Raw genomic sequence first — 15,926 nt, 5'->3', positions numbered from 1 at the left:
GTAGTTTTTCCAAGTCCAAGAAGGGGGGAAGACAAGCCGTGGTCAGTTCAGTCCGGGTTCTCAAAGCAGGAGATGGCGTCCGTCAGAAAGACGACGGAAGGTCAAGCTAATAAGAGTAAGCACAGGTTTGCACAAACAAATGCCCACACAATCCCTCCCGCCGTCTGACCCTGGATTTCAATCAACTTACGTCACAGCACAGGAAAGCACACAAGTCTTCAGGGAAGCGTCCCACACACACACGGATCCCAAGCGTTTGCCCAGATTACCTTGCCCGACGCAATTTGCAATTGCTCCCAAGCCCCATTTTATGCCAGTTACAAATCTTCATCACTGTCAGCTGTCCTCCTTAACCCGGGCGTTTCCTCATCACTTTCCTCGTCAGAGCTGGAACACCTCTGACTACGCCCAACAGCATCTCCAGCTGTGGATCCCGTCCCATCCCTCCAGCTAAGCCATGGGTCTAATCCTGAAGGTCCCCATTCATCTTCTGTCCCATCATGGCCAGTGGCACCCAATTCCTCCCTTACCCGAGTCCAATCCATCTCATCCTCCTCTGAGCTAACCAGCCCCTCCTCCATTCTCTCCGTAAACCCTTCGAAAGATTCTTCGTCAGATGGTGCTGCAAATATGTCTCGCAGTCTTTTTCTCTCTCGCTCCTCGAGAGTATCTGACTCTCGAGGAGTCTTACGCCCACGTCTGTCAGTAACAGAGCCATGAGGCTCAATCATAACAACCTGAGTCCCATCATCCGGAAACTGCATCCCAAAATCCTCATTAGAGTCACAACAATAGGCAGCAGATGAAACATAAATAAGCATGTAGAAACAATATGCATTGTTGTGGTGTCGTGTGGTTCGCGATTAACTGTCTCGTCACTTCAGGGTTGCGTGCCCACTATGGCCAGAGCGGTGGTGGTCAACGCGGCCCAGTTGGCCTCGTACTCCCAGTCCAAGCAGTTCCTCCTCGACTCCGGTAAGATATGTTGTGGGCTCAAAGGATGGAATGGGAAGGAAGCTGTCACTAATGCAGGCATGGGCCAACTTTGGCCCTCCTGGGTGTTTTGGACTGCAACTCCCACCATTCCTCACAGCCTCAGGCCCTTTCCTTTTGCCCCTCAGCCGCTTAAGCGGCTGAGGGGCAAAAGGAAGGGGCCTGAGGCTGTGAGGAATGGTGGGAGTTGCAGTCCAAAACACCCAGAAGGAAGGCCAAAGTTGGCCCATGCCTGCTCTGGAGGAAGACAACTCTCTCCATGACCCTTCCTCCTCTTTTCAGGCTACTTCCACGACAACATCTTGTGCCACTTCTGTGCCAGCATGATCAGCGGCTTGGTCACCACGGCCGCCTCCATGCCTGTGGACATCGCCAAGACCAGGTCAGGCCTCTTTTACTTGTTGTTATGGTGGATATATAGAATTTTCAATACTTTAAGACAGTATATATAGTAGTAAGTGAGATACAGGTGTAATGATGATCACAAATACAAGGCGTCTCTTCCCCGCTCCCCAAAACCCCTTCATCCACAGCATAGTAGCCATTTATTTATTTATTTATTATTTAAATAAATATTTATTTATTTATTTATTTATTATCTGGTATTTATTAGGTCCCTATTTTATTATCTAGGCATTTTATCTCATCATTGTATTCTCGCATAGATGTTTCAGTTCCTCCACCTATGTATACAACAGAATTGTATTGGATGGTTGACTGGTGTTATCAACTTTTATAATACCTTTGTTTTATATTGTACTAGCTGTGCCCGGCCACGCGTTGCTGTGGCGAAGTCTGGTGGTATGGGAAATAAAGTATTGAGGAATTGGTAGTACAGTAGAGTCTCACTTATCCAAGCTAAACGGGCCGACAGAAGCTTGGATAAGTGAGTATCTTGGATAATAAGGAGGGGTTAAGGAAAAGCCTATTAAACATCAAATTAGGTTATGATTTTACAAATTAAGCACCAAAACATCAAGTTATACAACAAATTTGACAGAAAAAGCGGTTCAATACGCAGTAATGTTATGTTTTAATTACTGTATTTACGAATTTAGCACCAAAATATCACGATATATTGAAAACATTGACTACAAAAATGGCTTGGATAATCCAGAGGCTTGGATAAGCGAGGCTTGGATAAGTGAGACTCTACTGTATTTAAATAAATATTTATTAATTAATTTATTTATTTTCCGGTGTGTGTTTTTTTTGTATTATATTTTTTATTGAAAATTTTGTATTTGAGGTTAGAAAGAAAAAAAGAGTTAACAAATAATAGAGTTTTCACATCGAAAGTGGGAGAACACTGATTGTTTATACAAAAGTAGGAAATAAGATATAAGAAGAAAAGGAAAAAAATAAAAACAATTATAAATAATAAGAATTTTTTGACTTCCATCTAACTTTAACTGGTTCATCATAATTTTATATATATATGTGTGTGTGTGTGTGTGTGTGTGTATATATATATGTGTGTGTATATCTATATATATAAATGAGTGATGGCATCACGGCGACCCACAAAACAACAAAGCTACAGGCCCCCCAACCTCGAAATTTGACAACACAACCCATCATCCATGCCTCAGGGTTGATACAACAAAAAAGAAAAGAAAAATAAAGTCCTAATTAGAGGGAGAACAATAATTGTTTTTATCCAATTGCTGCCAGTTTAGAGAGCTAATCTCTGTCCACTTGGTCTCCTAGCAACCTACTCAGCCCAGGGGACAGACACAAGAGTTTGGCGAGACCCCTAAGGGCCATCCAGCCCAACCCTTTCTACTATGCAGCAGGACACAATCCAAGCATTCACAACACATGCACAACATATAAATACTATACAATACTACACAGGGACATAGACCCCCTCTACCCTCACCACTTTCACATTACACAAACAACCAAATGCATACTCAACATAAAGACAACCATACAACAGACATTCAATACCACCACAACCTCAACAATTTCTCACCAACACCACCAGACAATGCCACAGCAACGCGTGGCCGGGCACAGCTAGTGTGTGTGTGTGTGTGTGTGTATATATATATATAATTTATTTATATAACTGGATATTCGTAAAAATTGGTAAGTCACCACATCCCCTTCGTCAGCAACAGTCTCGAAGATTGTATCTAGTTCAGCAGATAGGGTCCAATTTCATTTGTTTTAAATAATCCTTTACCAGGTCCCAGTTGGTTTATTTCTTTGGTAAACCTTGGCTTGGAGATAACCAATATGTAAGTTTGTCCATGTTCATCACCTCCATGACTTTATTTAACCACTCCTCCTTATTCGGAATCTCCTTTCGTCTCCAGAGCCTAGCATATGTTATTCTCGCGGCAGTGACCAAATAACTGAACAAATATTATCCGATATTTATTAGGTTCTTATTTTATTATCTATGCATTTTATCTCATCATTGTATTCTCGCATAGATGTTTCAGTTCCTCCACCTATGTATACGACAGAATTGTGTTGGATGGTTGACTGGTATTATCAACTATTATAATACCTTTGTTTTATATTGTATTTTGTTTTTATCTTGTTATATTGTGAATTGTATGTATGTTGTTTTTATCTGATTATGTTGTTCGGGCTCTGCCCATGTAAGCCGCCCCGAGTCCCCTTGGGGAGATGGTGGTGGGGTATAAATAAAGTTTTAGTATTATTATTTGGGTCTAATCTACTAACCAGAACTCCATCACCCGCATCCAGGTCAAGGGGGGTCATGGGGACAAAGGTGGGATGAGTTCATTTCCTGCTATTAACTCAGGGACTGCTGGGGTTAGAGTTCAGCAACACCTGTGAATTGGGGGTCAGGGGTGGTCCCAGTTGAAACCATCCCTTGGGGCCCCATACTTCACTTTTTATTGGAGATTACTGTTTCTGGTGCCCTCCAGTGTGGCTTATCCCATCCCTTCCTGGCACCAAAAAGGTCTTGTTATTGTTGAAAATAAGCAACCTTGCAAGCCTCTCACTATTTAGTTGGTTAATGTATATATTTGCTAACCTGTATTCTATGTGTACGTTGATTTGCTAGTTAGACTGGACCTCTTTGGGGTGGGAGACATGTGATGGTACTGAGCATGTTCAGACTCAAGACTCCCATTTTGTATTCAGTATGTGTTTAGACCTCGGTGGAGGTGGATACAAGTACTGTATATGTTTGGTCTTCAGTGAAAGTAGAAGTGTGATTAAGGACTTCAGTGTTAGCAGTTCGCTTTAGACCTCAGTGGAGGTGGATGCATCTATGCTTATAGAGTTCACTGAATACAACTATACTTCAAGACTATGGACTATTGATTAAGAATTATACCCTGTGTATTCAACACAGAGAGAAACTACATTCTATCTATATATAACTGAACTTCAGTTAGAAACGTGCCTGTATGGTGAATTAATACAAGATGCTTATGAGTTAACAAGATAGGTTATTTTTCAAAGAAGACTTTTTAAAATTTGAGTGCGTATTTTAAACTAAGAGGTTTCAAGGGAGTGTATATCTTTTGGCCAACTGCAATTTCAACTTTAAAGAAGCAACCATTCTCTGCTACCCAAATATATTTTTGTAGTGGCCTGTCTTTGTCTTTGGCAGTTCTTCAGTCTAATAGCTGAGTTCCCTGTGTGCCATGGCATGAATGTTTGTGAATATCACTTGTTCAAAGGGTTGACTTTCTAACAAGGTCATGCTTTTCGTGACTAGTGATTTTCAAAACTTGGTCTCCACATGTTCATGGAGATTCACACTTGCCAAATGGATCTGACATGATTTTTCCTTTTCAATAAGGTTATGGTGGCCATTTATTTTCAAGAGGTTATTTCCCCAGAGAGTGGGTGCAGTTATTTTCCAAAAGATATAGCTTAAGAAGTGTATCTAGTTCAGCCGTGTAGTGGACATGGGCTGTGCAAGGGCCGGACTTGACCCCCGCTCCCTCCCACAAGGAATGTCCACCGTGTTGCTTTTGTATTTCTAGGATCCAGAACATGCGGATGATTGACGGGAAGCCAGAGTACCGGAACGGACTGGTGAGTGTCCGGGGCCTTTTACTGGGTGTTAGCCTTGGGCCAATGCCTGTAGCCAATCCGCAGGGCCTGTTGTCTGCCTGCAATTCATGCGGGACGGAGAGGAGACGGAGCCAGAGCCCTGCCCTCTCTCTTGGTTCTGGACTTTAGTCTCCTTAAGGCAATGACCAAGTCCAGGCAGTGGCCAAAGTCTCCCTGGTGACCCAGCCAAGCGTGGCTTCGGCTCCCGCACAAAGGACGCTTGCAAGAAGGCTGTGTCCCTCTGACACAGTGCGGCCAAACATTAACAAGTGTCCAGCATCCTCTTGGTGTTGTGCCAGGCTGGCCATTCAAAAATAAAGGGGAGACTAGAGGGGGCCGGGGTGGTCTTCCTTCTGATCTGTGGGAAATACAATTATTACTATTACATTAGGTAATTTTATAAATTTTACTATTTTGCTAGTTTGGTATTTTTTTTAATTTAGCATTTTAGTATCATTTAATCTTTTAATCAGCCAGTGAGTGCCAAAGTTTCTGGAAAGTTTTTGGAAAAGGCAGAAAGCATAGGAGGACTGACCGATTTTGGTTTGGTTAGCTTGACAAGTTTTCAATCACTAGGATGGTCTCTACAAGGGCCCAGCTACGCAAAGCCTCCACACTGAATACTCTGCCTAACCTAGTACAGGACAATACAGTGATTCTGTTATGGGCATGGGCCAAATTCTAGGCATGGGCCAACTTTGGCCCTCCCTCCCAGGTGTTTTGCACTTCAACTCCCACAATTCCTAACAGCCAGTAGGAATATTAGCTAACATTTAAGTCAACCAAGGGATCATCTGCATACTCACGTTATGGAGTCCAAAACACTTGGAGAGAGGGCCCAAGTTTTCCCATGCCATTGTCCCTTTGGAACTGGACACTTAAGTCAATCAAAGGATCATCTGCATACCCACGTTGTGGGAGTTGGAATCCAAAACATTTGGAGGGAGGGCTGAAGTTGGCCCATGCCGTTGTTCCCTTGGAACTGGACACTTAAACCCATCAAGGGATCATCTGCATACCTACGTTGTGGTGTCCCAAACACTTGGAGGAAGGGCCCAAGCTGGCCTGTGCCTTTTTCCCTTGGAACTGGACACTTAATCAAGGGATCATCTGCATACTCATGTTGTGGGAGTCGGAGTCCAAAACACCTGGAGGGAGGGCTGAAGTTGGCCCATGCCTTTGTCCTCTTGGAACTGGACACTTGAGTCAGTCAAGGGATCATCTGCATACCCATGTTGTGGGAATCAGAATCCAAAACACCTGGAGGGAGGGCCCAAGTTGGCCCATGCCCTTGTTGCCTTGACACTGGACACTTAAATCAATCAAGGGGTCATCTGGATACCCACGTTGTGGTGTCCCAAACACTTGGAGGAAGGGCCCAAGCTGGCCTGTGCCTTTTTCCTTTGGAACTGGACACTTGACTCAATCAAGGGATCATCTGCATATGTTGTGGGAGTTGCAGTCCAAAACACCTGGAGGGAGGGCCCAAGTTGGCCTGTGTCATTGTCCTCTTGGAACTGGACACTTAAGTCAGTCAAGGGGTCATCTGCATACTCATGTTGTGGGAGTTGCAGTCCAACACACCTGGAGGGAGGGCCCAAGTTGGCCTGTGTCATTGTCCTCTTGGAACTGGACACTTAAGTCAGTCAAGGGGTCATCTGCATACTCATGTTGTGGGAGTTGCAGTCCAACACACCTGGAGGGAGGGCCCAAGTTGGCCTGTGTCATTGTCCTCTTGGAACTGGACACTTAAGTCAGTCAAGGGGTCATCTGCATACTCATGTTGTGGGAGTTGCAGTCCAACACACCTGGAGGGAGGGCCCAAGTTGGCCTGTGTCATTGTCCTCTTGGAACTGGACACTTAAGTCAGTCAAGGGGTCATCTGCATACTCATGTTGTGGGAGTTGCAGTCCAACACACCTGGAGGGAGGGCCCAAGTTGGCCTGTGCCATTGTCCTCTTGGACACTTAAGTCAATCAAGAGATCATCTGCATACCCACGTTGTGGGAGTCTGAATCCAAAACACCTGGAGGGAGGGCCCAAGTTGGCCCATGCCATTGTCCTCTTGGAACTAGACACTTAAACCCATCAAGGGATCATCTGCACACCCACGTTGTGGGAGTTGGAGTCCAAAACATTTGGAGGGCTGAGGTTGGCCCATGCCTTTGTCTTCTTGGATTTGGACACCTAAGGGGTCATCTGCATACCTCTGGTGGCCTAGGGGATAAAAGCCTTGTGACTTGAAGGTTGGGTCGCTGACCTGAAGGCTGCCAGGTTCAAATCCCACCCGGGGATATACAGGATGAGCTCCCTCTATCAGCTCCAGCTCCATGTGGAGACATGAGAGAAGCCTCCCACAAGGATGGTAAAACATCAAAACATCCGGGCAAAGTCCCCTGGGCAACGTCCTTGCAGACGGTCAATTCTCTCACTCCAGAAGCAACTCCGGTTGCTCCTGACATGAAAAAAAAAAAAGTCTGCATACCCATGTTATGGTGTCCAAAACACTTGCAGGGAGGGCCTGTGCCTATTCTCTTTTGTTTTACTCTCTTGTGTTCTGTTCTGTCCTCTCTCGGGCCTGTCCCGCAGGACGTGCTGCTGAAGGTGGTGCGCTACGAGGGCTTCTTCAGCCTGTGGAAGGGCTTCACCCCGTACTACGCCCGGCTGGGCCCCCACACCGTCCTGACCTTCATCTTCTTGGAGCAGATGAACAAGTTCTACAAGAAGTTCTTCCTCAGTGCCTGACCTGGATTGCGGTGGGGAGGGGGACCCCGCGCTCCGGCACGCGGCACCCCTGCGGTGGGAAGAGGAGCGGCCGGCGTGTGCGTGCGTGCGTGCGTGTGCATGCGTGTGCGTCTCCGTCCACCGGTGGTGAGTTTGGGTCGTGGTGGAGGAGAGAGAGAGAGACGTTATTTATTAGGGCGGGGGCCTTGGAGGGGGCCTCCTGGGCCTCCTGCTGCTGCTGCTGCTGCTTGTGTGGGGGGCTGCCTTGTCCCGAGCCAAACTGCCCCCTCCCCATTGCATCTCAAGACGGTGCTCCACTGCCCCCCTTCTCCCCCAACGTCGCTTTCTGCTTAGTAAACCAATCATGGTCTCCATCCGTGTGCCTGCCTTCCACTCAGGAGGAGGAGGAGGAAGAGAGCAGGCCCAGGACCCTCTTGGGAGGAGGGGTCCCACCAGCACAAATGCGCTCCAGGATGTTGGGGAAGGGGAGGGGTCTTGTTGTCCATCTCCTTTGGACCCACGATTGTAAAAGCAATATAAACTGTGAGAAGGAAGCCTCGGAGTGTGTTTTCCCAACGTTTCCTTCTGTCTTACGTCCTGCCTTTCTTCCCGCACGGGACCTCGGGTGGTCACTGAGACGTCGTTGCAACGGAATTGAATCACCATAACAATAAAAACGCTTCTGTTTTGAAAAGTTGGGAATCATTTGGAGACCAAGTACGGCTCACACAAACACACATGTTGTCCTTAACCACACACCCTCCCCGTATCAAGGCTCCCCGCTCAACATTCAGTGCAGAGCCACCCCGAAAGCAGCACTCTCTCTTTCATCTTTGGGCTTTCAAGCTGACTGCGATGCGAGACTTGGTTGGTCAGACCTCTTACTTTGAAAGGAGTTGTTCCCCTAACAAAACTTCTTTTTTGTGGCACAAACTATGTTGAATCAGTATTGTCATGGCTAGAATCACTGGGTTGCTGTGAGTTTTTCGGGCTGTCTGGCCATGTTCCAGTAGCATGCTCCTAATCCAACCAGAGGAGTTAGAGACATGTTTGGGTTATTGTATGTTTTCCGGGCTGTATGGCCATGTTCTAGAAGTATTCTCTCCTGACGTTTCGCCCACATCTATGTCAAGAGAGAATACTTCTAGAACAAGGCCACACAGCCCGGAAAACATACAACAACCCTGTGATCCCGGCCATGAAAGCCTTTGACAACACATTAGAGACATGTGATTGTACTGAGCATGTTCAGACTCAGGACTCCATTGTGTAGTCAGTCTGTTCTACACCTCAGTGAAAATGGATGTGTATCTGCTATCACCTCAGTGGAAGTGGATGCATGTTTGCATCAGACCTCAGTGGGGGTGGATGCATGTTGCTGATTGGTGTGGGAGGGAGGGATTACAGACGTGTGATTGTACTGAGCATGTTCAGACTCAGGACTCCATTGTGTAGTCAGTCTGTTCTACACCTCAGTGGAAATGGATGTGTATCTGCTATCACCTCAGTGGAAGTGGATGCATGTTTGCATCGGACCTCAGTGGGGGTGGATGCATGTTGCTCTTTGGACTTCAGAAAAGAAGTATGACTTACGGAATTCAGTGAGAGCACTTGAGGAACCAACATGGACACAGAATACTATTTGAGGACACAGAGATACTGGACCACTCTCACAACCACCACATCAGGATACACAGAGAAGCCACTGAAATCCACAAGAAGCACGTGGGGAATTTCAACCGACAGGAGGAAACAATGAACATGAACACAATCTGGCTCCCAGGATTAAAAAACACCAGAATCAACAATGGTCAGAAAATGGGGGAATTCCAGACAGGAAACAATTAGGGCCAGCTAACACCTCCCAAACAGAGGATACCTCCAGGTAACAACAGCCAGGCTTTGAAGCCGCAAGGCTACTCAATGCTAATCAGGCTGGCCAATTGCAACCTTCACACTTGCTTCAAACAGACAAGGGTTCTTTCTCCCACCCTGGATATTATTCCACAGGTATATATATACACTACACTTGCCTCATTACCACAGACCTCTGAACAGACTTCTGAGGATGCCTGCCATAGATACAGGCGAAACACTAGGAGAGAATGCTAGTAGAAAATGGCCATTCATGTCAAAAAAACCTCACAGCAGCCCTATGTTGAATCAGTTGAGTGCGAGGTATTCATTGAAAAACTATCACAAAATGTACTGTAGCAGGATGTCCTTCCCACAAAGACATGGATTGTGCAGTTTAATAAACTTTTCCCATGTTTTCATGAGAGAATCAATTAGGAAACGACATTGATAACACAGGAACAAAAATACTGTTATCCCGAGCAAGAGGTGAGTGTTGGAGGGACAAACACCGCTATTCTCTCAGGGAGAATATTCTTGGAGAGAACAGCAGAAAGAGCGAGCCACACGATGCTGATCGGGTGTATGTTTACATTTGGGAACCAAGTCAAAAATAACATGCAAACCCATAGACACCACTTGGTGCAGGGGGTTAATGGACAACGGTAGACTGTTGAAAGGGGTGGTCCATAGGTGTCGGGTTCTCTTCTCCCAGTTGTGCTGTGGGACAGTCTTCCACCAGAAAAGCACCAAGACGCACACTAGTAGGTTCCAACAGATTTTTATTGTACCGAATACCAGAACCTTCTCTTTGGCCCACTTATATAGGGGCTCTCATATGGAGATCATGACAATAGGGGTGGGGGTCCTGGACGGGGTGGGCGGTCAGTAGGGTTCCTCCATTCCAGGGAAGGGGTTGTCCGGGGCGGTGTTGAGGAGCCCCATGTAGAAGATGGCGAAGGTCCCGATGGAGAAGAGCAGGATGGCCGCCCAGAAGCAGAGCTTGTCAATCACCTGCCCAATCATCACCCAGTTCTCCATCTCCTGCCATGGAAAGGAAAGAGGGGCATCAGATTGGGGGGGGGGGTCCCCAGTGGAGAAAGGTGGGGCATCTTAGTGGGGCAGCAAACAAGGTTGACCTCCCAGAGTGACCACCCTGCCCATAAACTGCCCACATGTCCACTTGTTGCCCTTTGGGGGTTTCTTGGGGGGCTTCTAGACCCAGTTGACCATTTAGCTGAGAGAACTGGGGGTGGGTTTTGAGGGCAGCCAGGGCCCCAATGTAATGAGTGGATTGAATGAAATTGTATGGTTGTAATGTCAAAAATATTGAAAATTAACTGTATTTTTAATTACAAGAATGATGCAACAATTGAGCAAAACCAGTACGGTAATATAAGCAGGTGTGCCTATGAGTTAGTTGCTCCTCCTGTGTGAAGACTTAGTTGCTCCTCCTGTGTGAAGACTTCCTTCTGTGTGAAAGATGCCTCGGTGTAAAGAGTGCTGTGTTTGCTCCAAGGATAACAGTGTATTTTTAATTACAAAAATGATGCAACAACTAAGCAAAACCAGTAGGCTAATATAAGCTCGTGTGCCTGTGAGTGAGTTGCTCCTCCTGTGTGAAGACTTAGTTGCTCCTCCTGTGTGAAGACATCCTTCCCTGTGAAGAATGCCTCGGTGTAGAGAGTGCTGTGTTTGCTCCAAGGAAGGAGCTGCTTCAGTTTGAGGATAATAATATAATTATAATAATAATTTTATTCTTATACCCCGCCCCATCTCCCCGAAGGGACTCGGGGCGGTTTACATGGGGCCAAGCCCGAATAGAACAATAAAAACAAGACAAGAAACCAATAAAATTAATAATCAAACCATAAAAACAAGTCATAAAAACCACATCTATATATATAAAAGAGTGATGGCATCACGGCGATTCACAAAACAACAAAAGTACAGGCCCCCCAACCTCAAAATTTGACAACACAACCCATCATCCACGCCTCAAGGTTGATACAACAAAAAGAAAAATAAAGTCCTAATTAGAGGGAGAGCAATAATTTTTTTATCCAATTGCTGCCAGTTTAGAGGGCTAATCTCTGCCCACTTGGTTGCCTAGCAACCAAGGGACAGCCAGGTTTCAGTTAGGGGACAGGCAGATTTAGGCCTCACTTAGACTTCTTCCACAGATTATCTAATTTGCACTGGATTATATGGCAGTGTAGACTCAAGGCCCTTCCACACAGCTATATAACCCATTTAGAATCTTATATTATCTGCTTTGCACTGGATTATCTTGACTCCACACTGCCATATAATCCACTTCAGTGTGCATTTTATACAGCTGTGAAGAAGGGGCCTCATATAATCCAGTTCTAAGCAGATAATTTAAGATTAGAAATATACAGTAGAGTCTCACTTATCCAACGTAAACAGGCCGGCAGGATAAGTGAATATGTTAGATAATAAGAAGGGATTCAGGAAAAGCCAATTAAACATCAAATTAGGTAATCGTTATACAAATTAAGCACCAAAACATCATATTATACAACAAATTTGACAGAAAAAGTAGTTCCATGCGCAGTAATGCTATGTAGTATTTACAGTAGTATCTCGCTTATCCAACGTTCTGGATTATCCAACGCATTTTTGTAGTCAATGCTTTCAATATATCATGATATTTTGGTGCTAAATTCATAAATACAGTAATTACTATATAGCATTACTGTGTACTGAAATACTTTTTCTGATAAATTTGTTGTCTAACATGATGTTTTGGTGCTTAATTTGTAAAATCATAACTTAATTTGATGTTTAATAGGGTTATCCTTAATTCCTCATTATCCAACATATTTGCTTATCCAACGTTCTGCCGGCCCGTTTATGTTGGATAAGTGAGACTCTACTGTACTGTATTTACAAATTTACCACTAAAATATCACAATGAATTTAAAACACTGACTACAAAAACATTGATTATGAAAAGGCAGACTGCGTTGGATAATCCAGAACATTGTATAAGCAAATGTTGGATAAGTGAGATTCTTCTTTAATATGAAATAATTACTGGGATAGAATAATGCAGAACAATATAATCTCTAAAACCAGGACAGTAAATAAACAGGGGAATTCCAGACAGGAAACAATCGGGGCCAGCTAACACCTCCCAACAAAGTATTCCCATCATCAAAGTCTGGAAAATCCTGTTTTCTCAGGGCCACAGACAGTAGAAGCACATAAAATATCGCAAACAACACCACTCTGAAAACAAGGGAATTCCAGACAGGAAACAATCCGTGCCAGCTAACACCTCCCAACAAAGTATTCCCATCATCAAAGTCTGGCAAATCCTGTTTTCTCAGGGCCACAGACAGTAGACGCACATAATATCGCAAACAACACCACTCTGAAAACAAGGGAATTCCAGACAGGAAACAATCAGGGCCAGCTAACACCTCCAACAAAAAATTCACTCAGGGAGGAAACAGCCAAGCTTTAAAGCTGCAAGGACATTACATCCTAATCATTTTTCCTAATTGCAGCATTCATACTTTGCCTCCAACAAACAAAAAAAAACCAATCAGACATATTGTATATTCACAACCTTTAGGAAATAATATCCCCTGATGGCGCAGCGTGTTAAAGCGCTGAGCTGCTAAACTTCTGGACCGAAAGGCCACAGGTTTGAATTGGGGGAGCGGAGAGAGCCCCCACTGTTAGCCCCAGCTTCTGCCAACCCAGAAGTTCGAAAACATGCAAATGTGAGTGCATCAATAGGTACTGCTCCAGCGGGAAGGTAACGCCGCTCCATGCAGTCATCCCACATGACCTTGGAGGAGTCTACGGACAACGCCGGCTCTTCGGCTTAGAATGGAGATGAGCACCAACCTCCAGAGTCAGACACGACTGGACTTAATGTCTGGGGAAAACCTTGACCCTTGACCTTAACTACCACCAATTCCTCAATACTTTATTTCCCAGACCACCAGACTTCGCCACAGCAACGCGTGGCCGGGCACAGCTAGTACAAAATAAAATGTTAAATTGCTGTATGTTCTTTAGCTACAGGGAGAGAAGCCCAGTGTGAAGGCAAGAAGCTGAAGCAAAGATATAACAAAGCATAAAGAACTTTATGTTATGGAAACTTTTTTTTTTGGTAAATAGTACAACCATATTATTTTTCTACAAGAAAGCTTCAGAAGGAAGAGAACAATACAATAATGGACTGATGGCCCATGAGGTCTCTTCCAACTCTAAATATTCTATGATTCTAATAATATGTGTGTTTTATTTTGTCTTATGCTAGGCTATTGGTTCTGGGTCATGCTGCTGCTGTTAAATAAGCTACTCCACTGTATCCTTTTGTGGTGGGGTCTTTTCCTATTAAGCCCATTCGCCAAACATGTCCGGGGGTCTGGCTAAGGGCCTATTAAGGCTTGCCAGGGCTGAAGACACCGTCCTATATGGCATCATGGATCAACAAAGCAAGTAAAGTTTGGATTAAATTGTGGTTTGAGAAGTGCTGATGATCCAACCCCTGAACTGACCTTACTGACCTGAGAACTTTAGCCATGTTTACATGACCAGAGACAATATTAAGTTAAGGAAGTTGTGAAAACAATACATTAAGGAAAAAAAACAACGGGCTGTGGTGCAGGCTGGTTAGCAGCCAGCTGGAACAAATAACTCTGACCAAGAGGTCATGAGTTCGAGGCCAGCTCGGAGCCTGCGTTTGTCTCTGTCTCTGTTCTGTGTTATGGCATTGAATGTTTGCATTTATGTGTGCAATGTGATCTGCCCTGAGTCCCTTTCGGGGTGAGAAGGGCAGAATATAAATACTGTAAGTAAATAAATAAATCTATCTGTCTGTCTGTCTGTCTGGAATTGATGAGATCCAGCAAATAGCTGAATAATGTTGTCCAAACAGCCAAAACTTCTGCGTAAAGAGACCCTCTCCTCTTGGAAAAGTGTGGCAGATCTGTGAGGAATGCCGAGCCTGTCCACTTACTTTCTTGCAAGAGGAACTGAATGAAGGACAGTGAGTTTGAATGTGGAGTGAATGCTGAGTGAATGCGGAGTGAATGGGAATGTTTCCCCTTGGTTTGTGTCACCAATATAGCTATTGAAACTGTGTTGTCTACTATTTCTGAAAGTGCCTGATGCAACCTGTAACAAGGAACACAGATCAAAGGACACGGTCAAGGCCCGAAAGGGTCTTCTTGGGGGGGTGGGGGGGGTGGGGGGGGGTCCTCTCCTACCGCCCCGGTGGCGCTCTGCTCCCGTGTGCTCTGGGCGATGAAGTTGCAGGCGTCCACACACTCCTTGATCTCCGGGGAGAGCGAGGCCAGGCTCTTGTACAGGGAGTTGCTCAGGCCCACGTCCAGGCCCCCTGCAAGGGCCAAAGGAAGGGTCACCAGGCGGGGTCACCAGGGCACTGCCGGGGGCATTCATGCCCCACATGAAGGGGAAGCTGCGGGTCTGGGACATCCCTTGAGGCCTTGGCAACACAAGGACCCTTCCTTCCCAACTTCCTTCCTTCCCTCCTTTTTTTCTTTTTCTTCCATCCTTCCTGCCTTCCTTCCTTCCTTTCATTCTTTTCCTTCTCATCTTCCTTCCCTCCTTTAACTACCTACCTACCTTCCTTCATTCCTTCCTTCTTTCCCTGTCTCCTCCTCCCTCTCTTTCCTTCTTTCTTTCTTTCTTTCTTCTCTTTCTTTCTTTCTTTCTTTCTTTCTTTCTTTCCTTCTTTCTTTCCTTCTTTCCTTCTTTCCTTCTTCCTTCTTTCTTTCCTTCTTTCTTTCTTTCCTTCCTTCCTTCCTTCCTTCCTTCCTTCCTTCCTTCCTTCCTTCCTTCCTTCCTTCCTTCCTTCCTTCCTCCTTCTTTCCTCTTTTCTTTCTTTCTTTCCTTCCTTCTTTCTTTCTTTCTTCTCTTTCTTTCTTTCTTTCTTTCTTTCTTTCCTTCTTTCCTTCTTTCCTTCTTTCTTTCCTTCTTTCTTTCCTTCTTCCTTCTTTCTTTCCTTCTTCCTTCCTTCCTTCCTTCCTTCCTTCCTTCCTTCCTCCTTCTTTCCTCTTTTCTTCTTTCTTTCTTTCTTTCTTTCTTTCTTTTCTTCTTTCCTTTCTCTTTCTTTCTTCTTCTCTCCCTCTCTCTCTCTCTCTTTCTTTCTTTCTTTCTTTCTTTCTTTCTTTCTTTCTTTCTTCCTTTCTTTCTTTCCTTTCTCCTTCCTTCCTTCCTTCCTTCTTTCTTTCTTTCCTTCTTTCTTTCCTTCTTCTTTCCTTCCTTCCTTTCCTTCCTTCCTTCCTTCCTTCCTT

At 45.0% G+C, this 15,926-nt stretch overlaps 2 protein-coding genes across 3 annotated transcripts in view; one reads left to right on the top strand and one right to left on the bottom strand.

Moving 5' to 3' along the window:
• slc25a11 (solute carrier family 25 member 11) overlaps positions 1-8,464 on the top strand; it is a 32,287-nt gene extending 23,823 nt beyond the window's left edge. For both annotated transcript variants that reach the window (XM_062958022.1, XM_062958021.1), the window contains exons 5-8: positions 885-975; positions 1,276-1,375; positions 4,977-5,028; positions 7,636-8,464. In XM_062958022.1, the coding sequence (XP_062814092.1) occupies positions 885-975; positions 1,276-1,375; positions 4,977-5,028; positions 7,636-7,791 (399 nt within the window). In that variant the 3' untranslated portion in view covers positions 7,792-8,464. The remainder of the gene's footprint in view (positions 1-884; positions 976-1,275; positions 1,376-4,976; positions 5,029-7,635) is intronic.
• Positions 8,465-10,389: 1,925 nt separating this feature from the next.
• On the bottom strand, positions 10,390-15,283 carry LOC100554201 (uncharacterized). Its single transcript, XM_062958023.1, has 2 exons — positions 14,877-15,283; positions 10,390-10,668 (listed from the first exon to the last, which is right to left on the bottom strand). Exons 1-2 carry the CDS (start codon positions 15,223-15,225, stop codon positions 10,631-10,633), a joined length of 387 nt encoding a protein of 128 aa, XP_062814093.1. The 5' UTR covers positions 15,226-15,283; the 3' UTR covers positions 10,390-10,630.
• Positions 15,284-15,926: the final 643 nt, after the last annotated feature.

Source organism: Anolis carolinensis, chromosome 6 (genome assembly GCF_035594765.1).
Source record: "Anolis carolinensis isolate JA03-04 chromosome 6, rAnoCar3.1.pri, whole genome shotgun sequence".
Taxonomy (NCBI): domain Eukaryota; kingdom Metazoa; phylum Chordata; class Lepidosauria; order Squamata; family Dactyloidae; genus Anolis; species Anolis carolinensis.
This window is presented reverse-complemented; position numbering and strand designations above follow the sequence as displayed.

What these genes read in the sequence shown, in the direction of transcription:
- LOC100554201 (XM_062958023.1), bottom strand. Translation starts at nt 15,225, where the DNA reads ATGAGAAGGAAAAGAATGAAAGGAAGGAAGGAAGGCAGGAAGGATGGA. An exon ending in AGCAGAGCGCCACCGGGGCG is followed by an intron (nt 10,669 to 14,876) that starts GTAGGAGAGGAC and finishes TTTCCATGGCAG; the next exon opens with GAGATGGAGAACTGGGTGAT.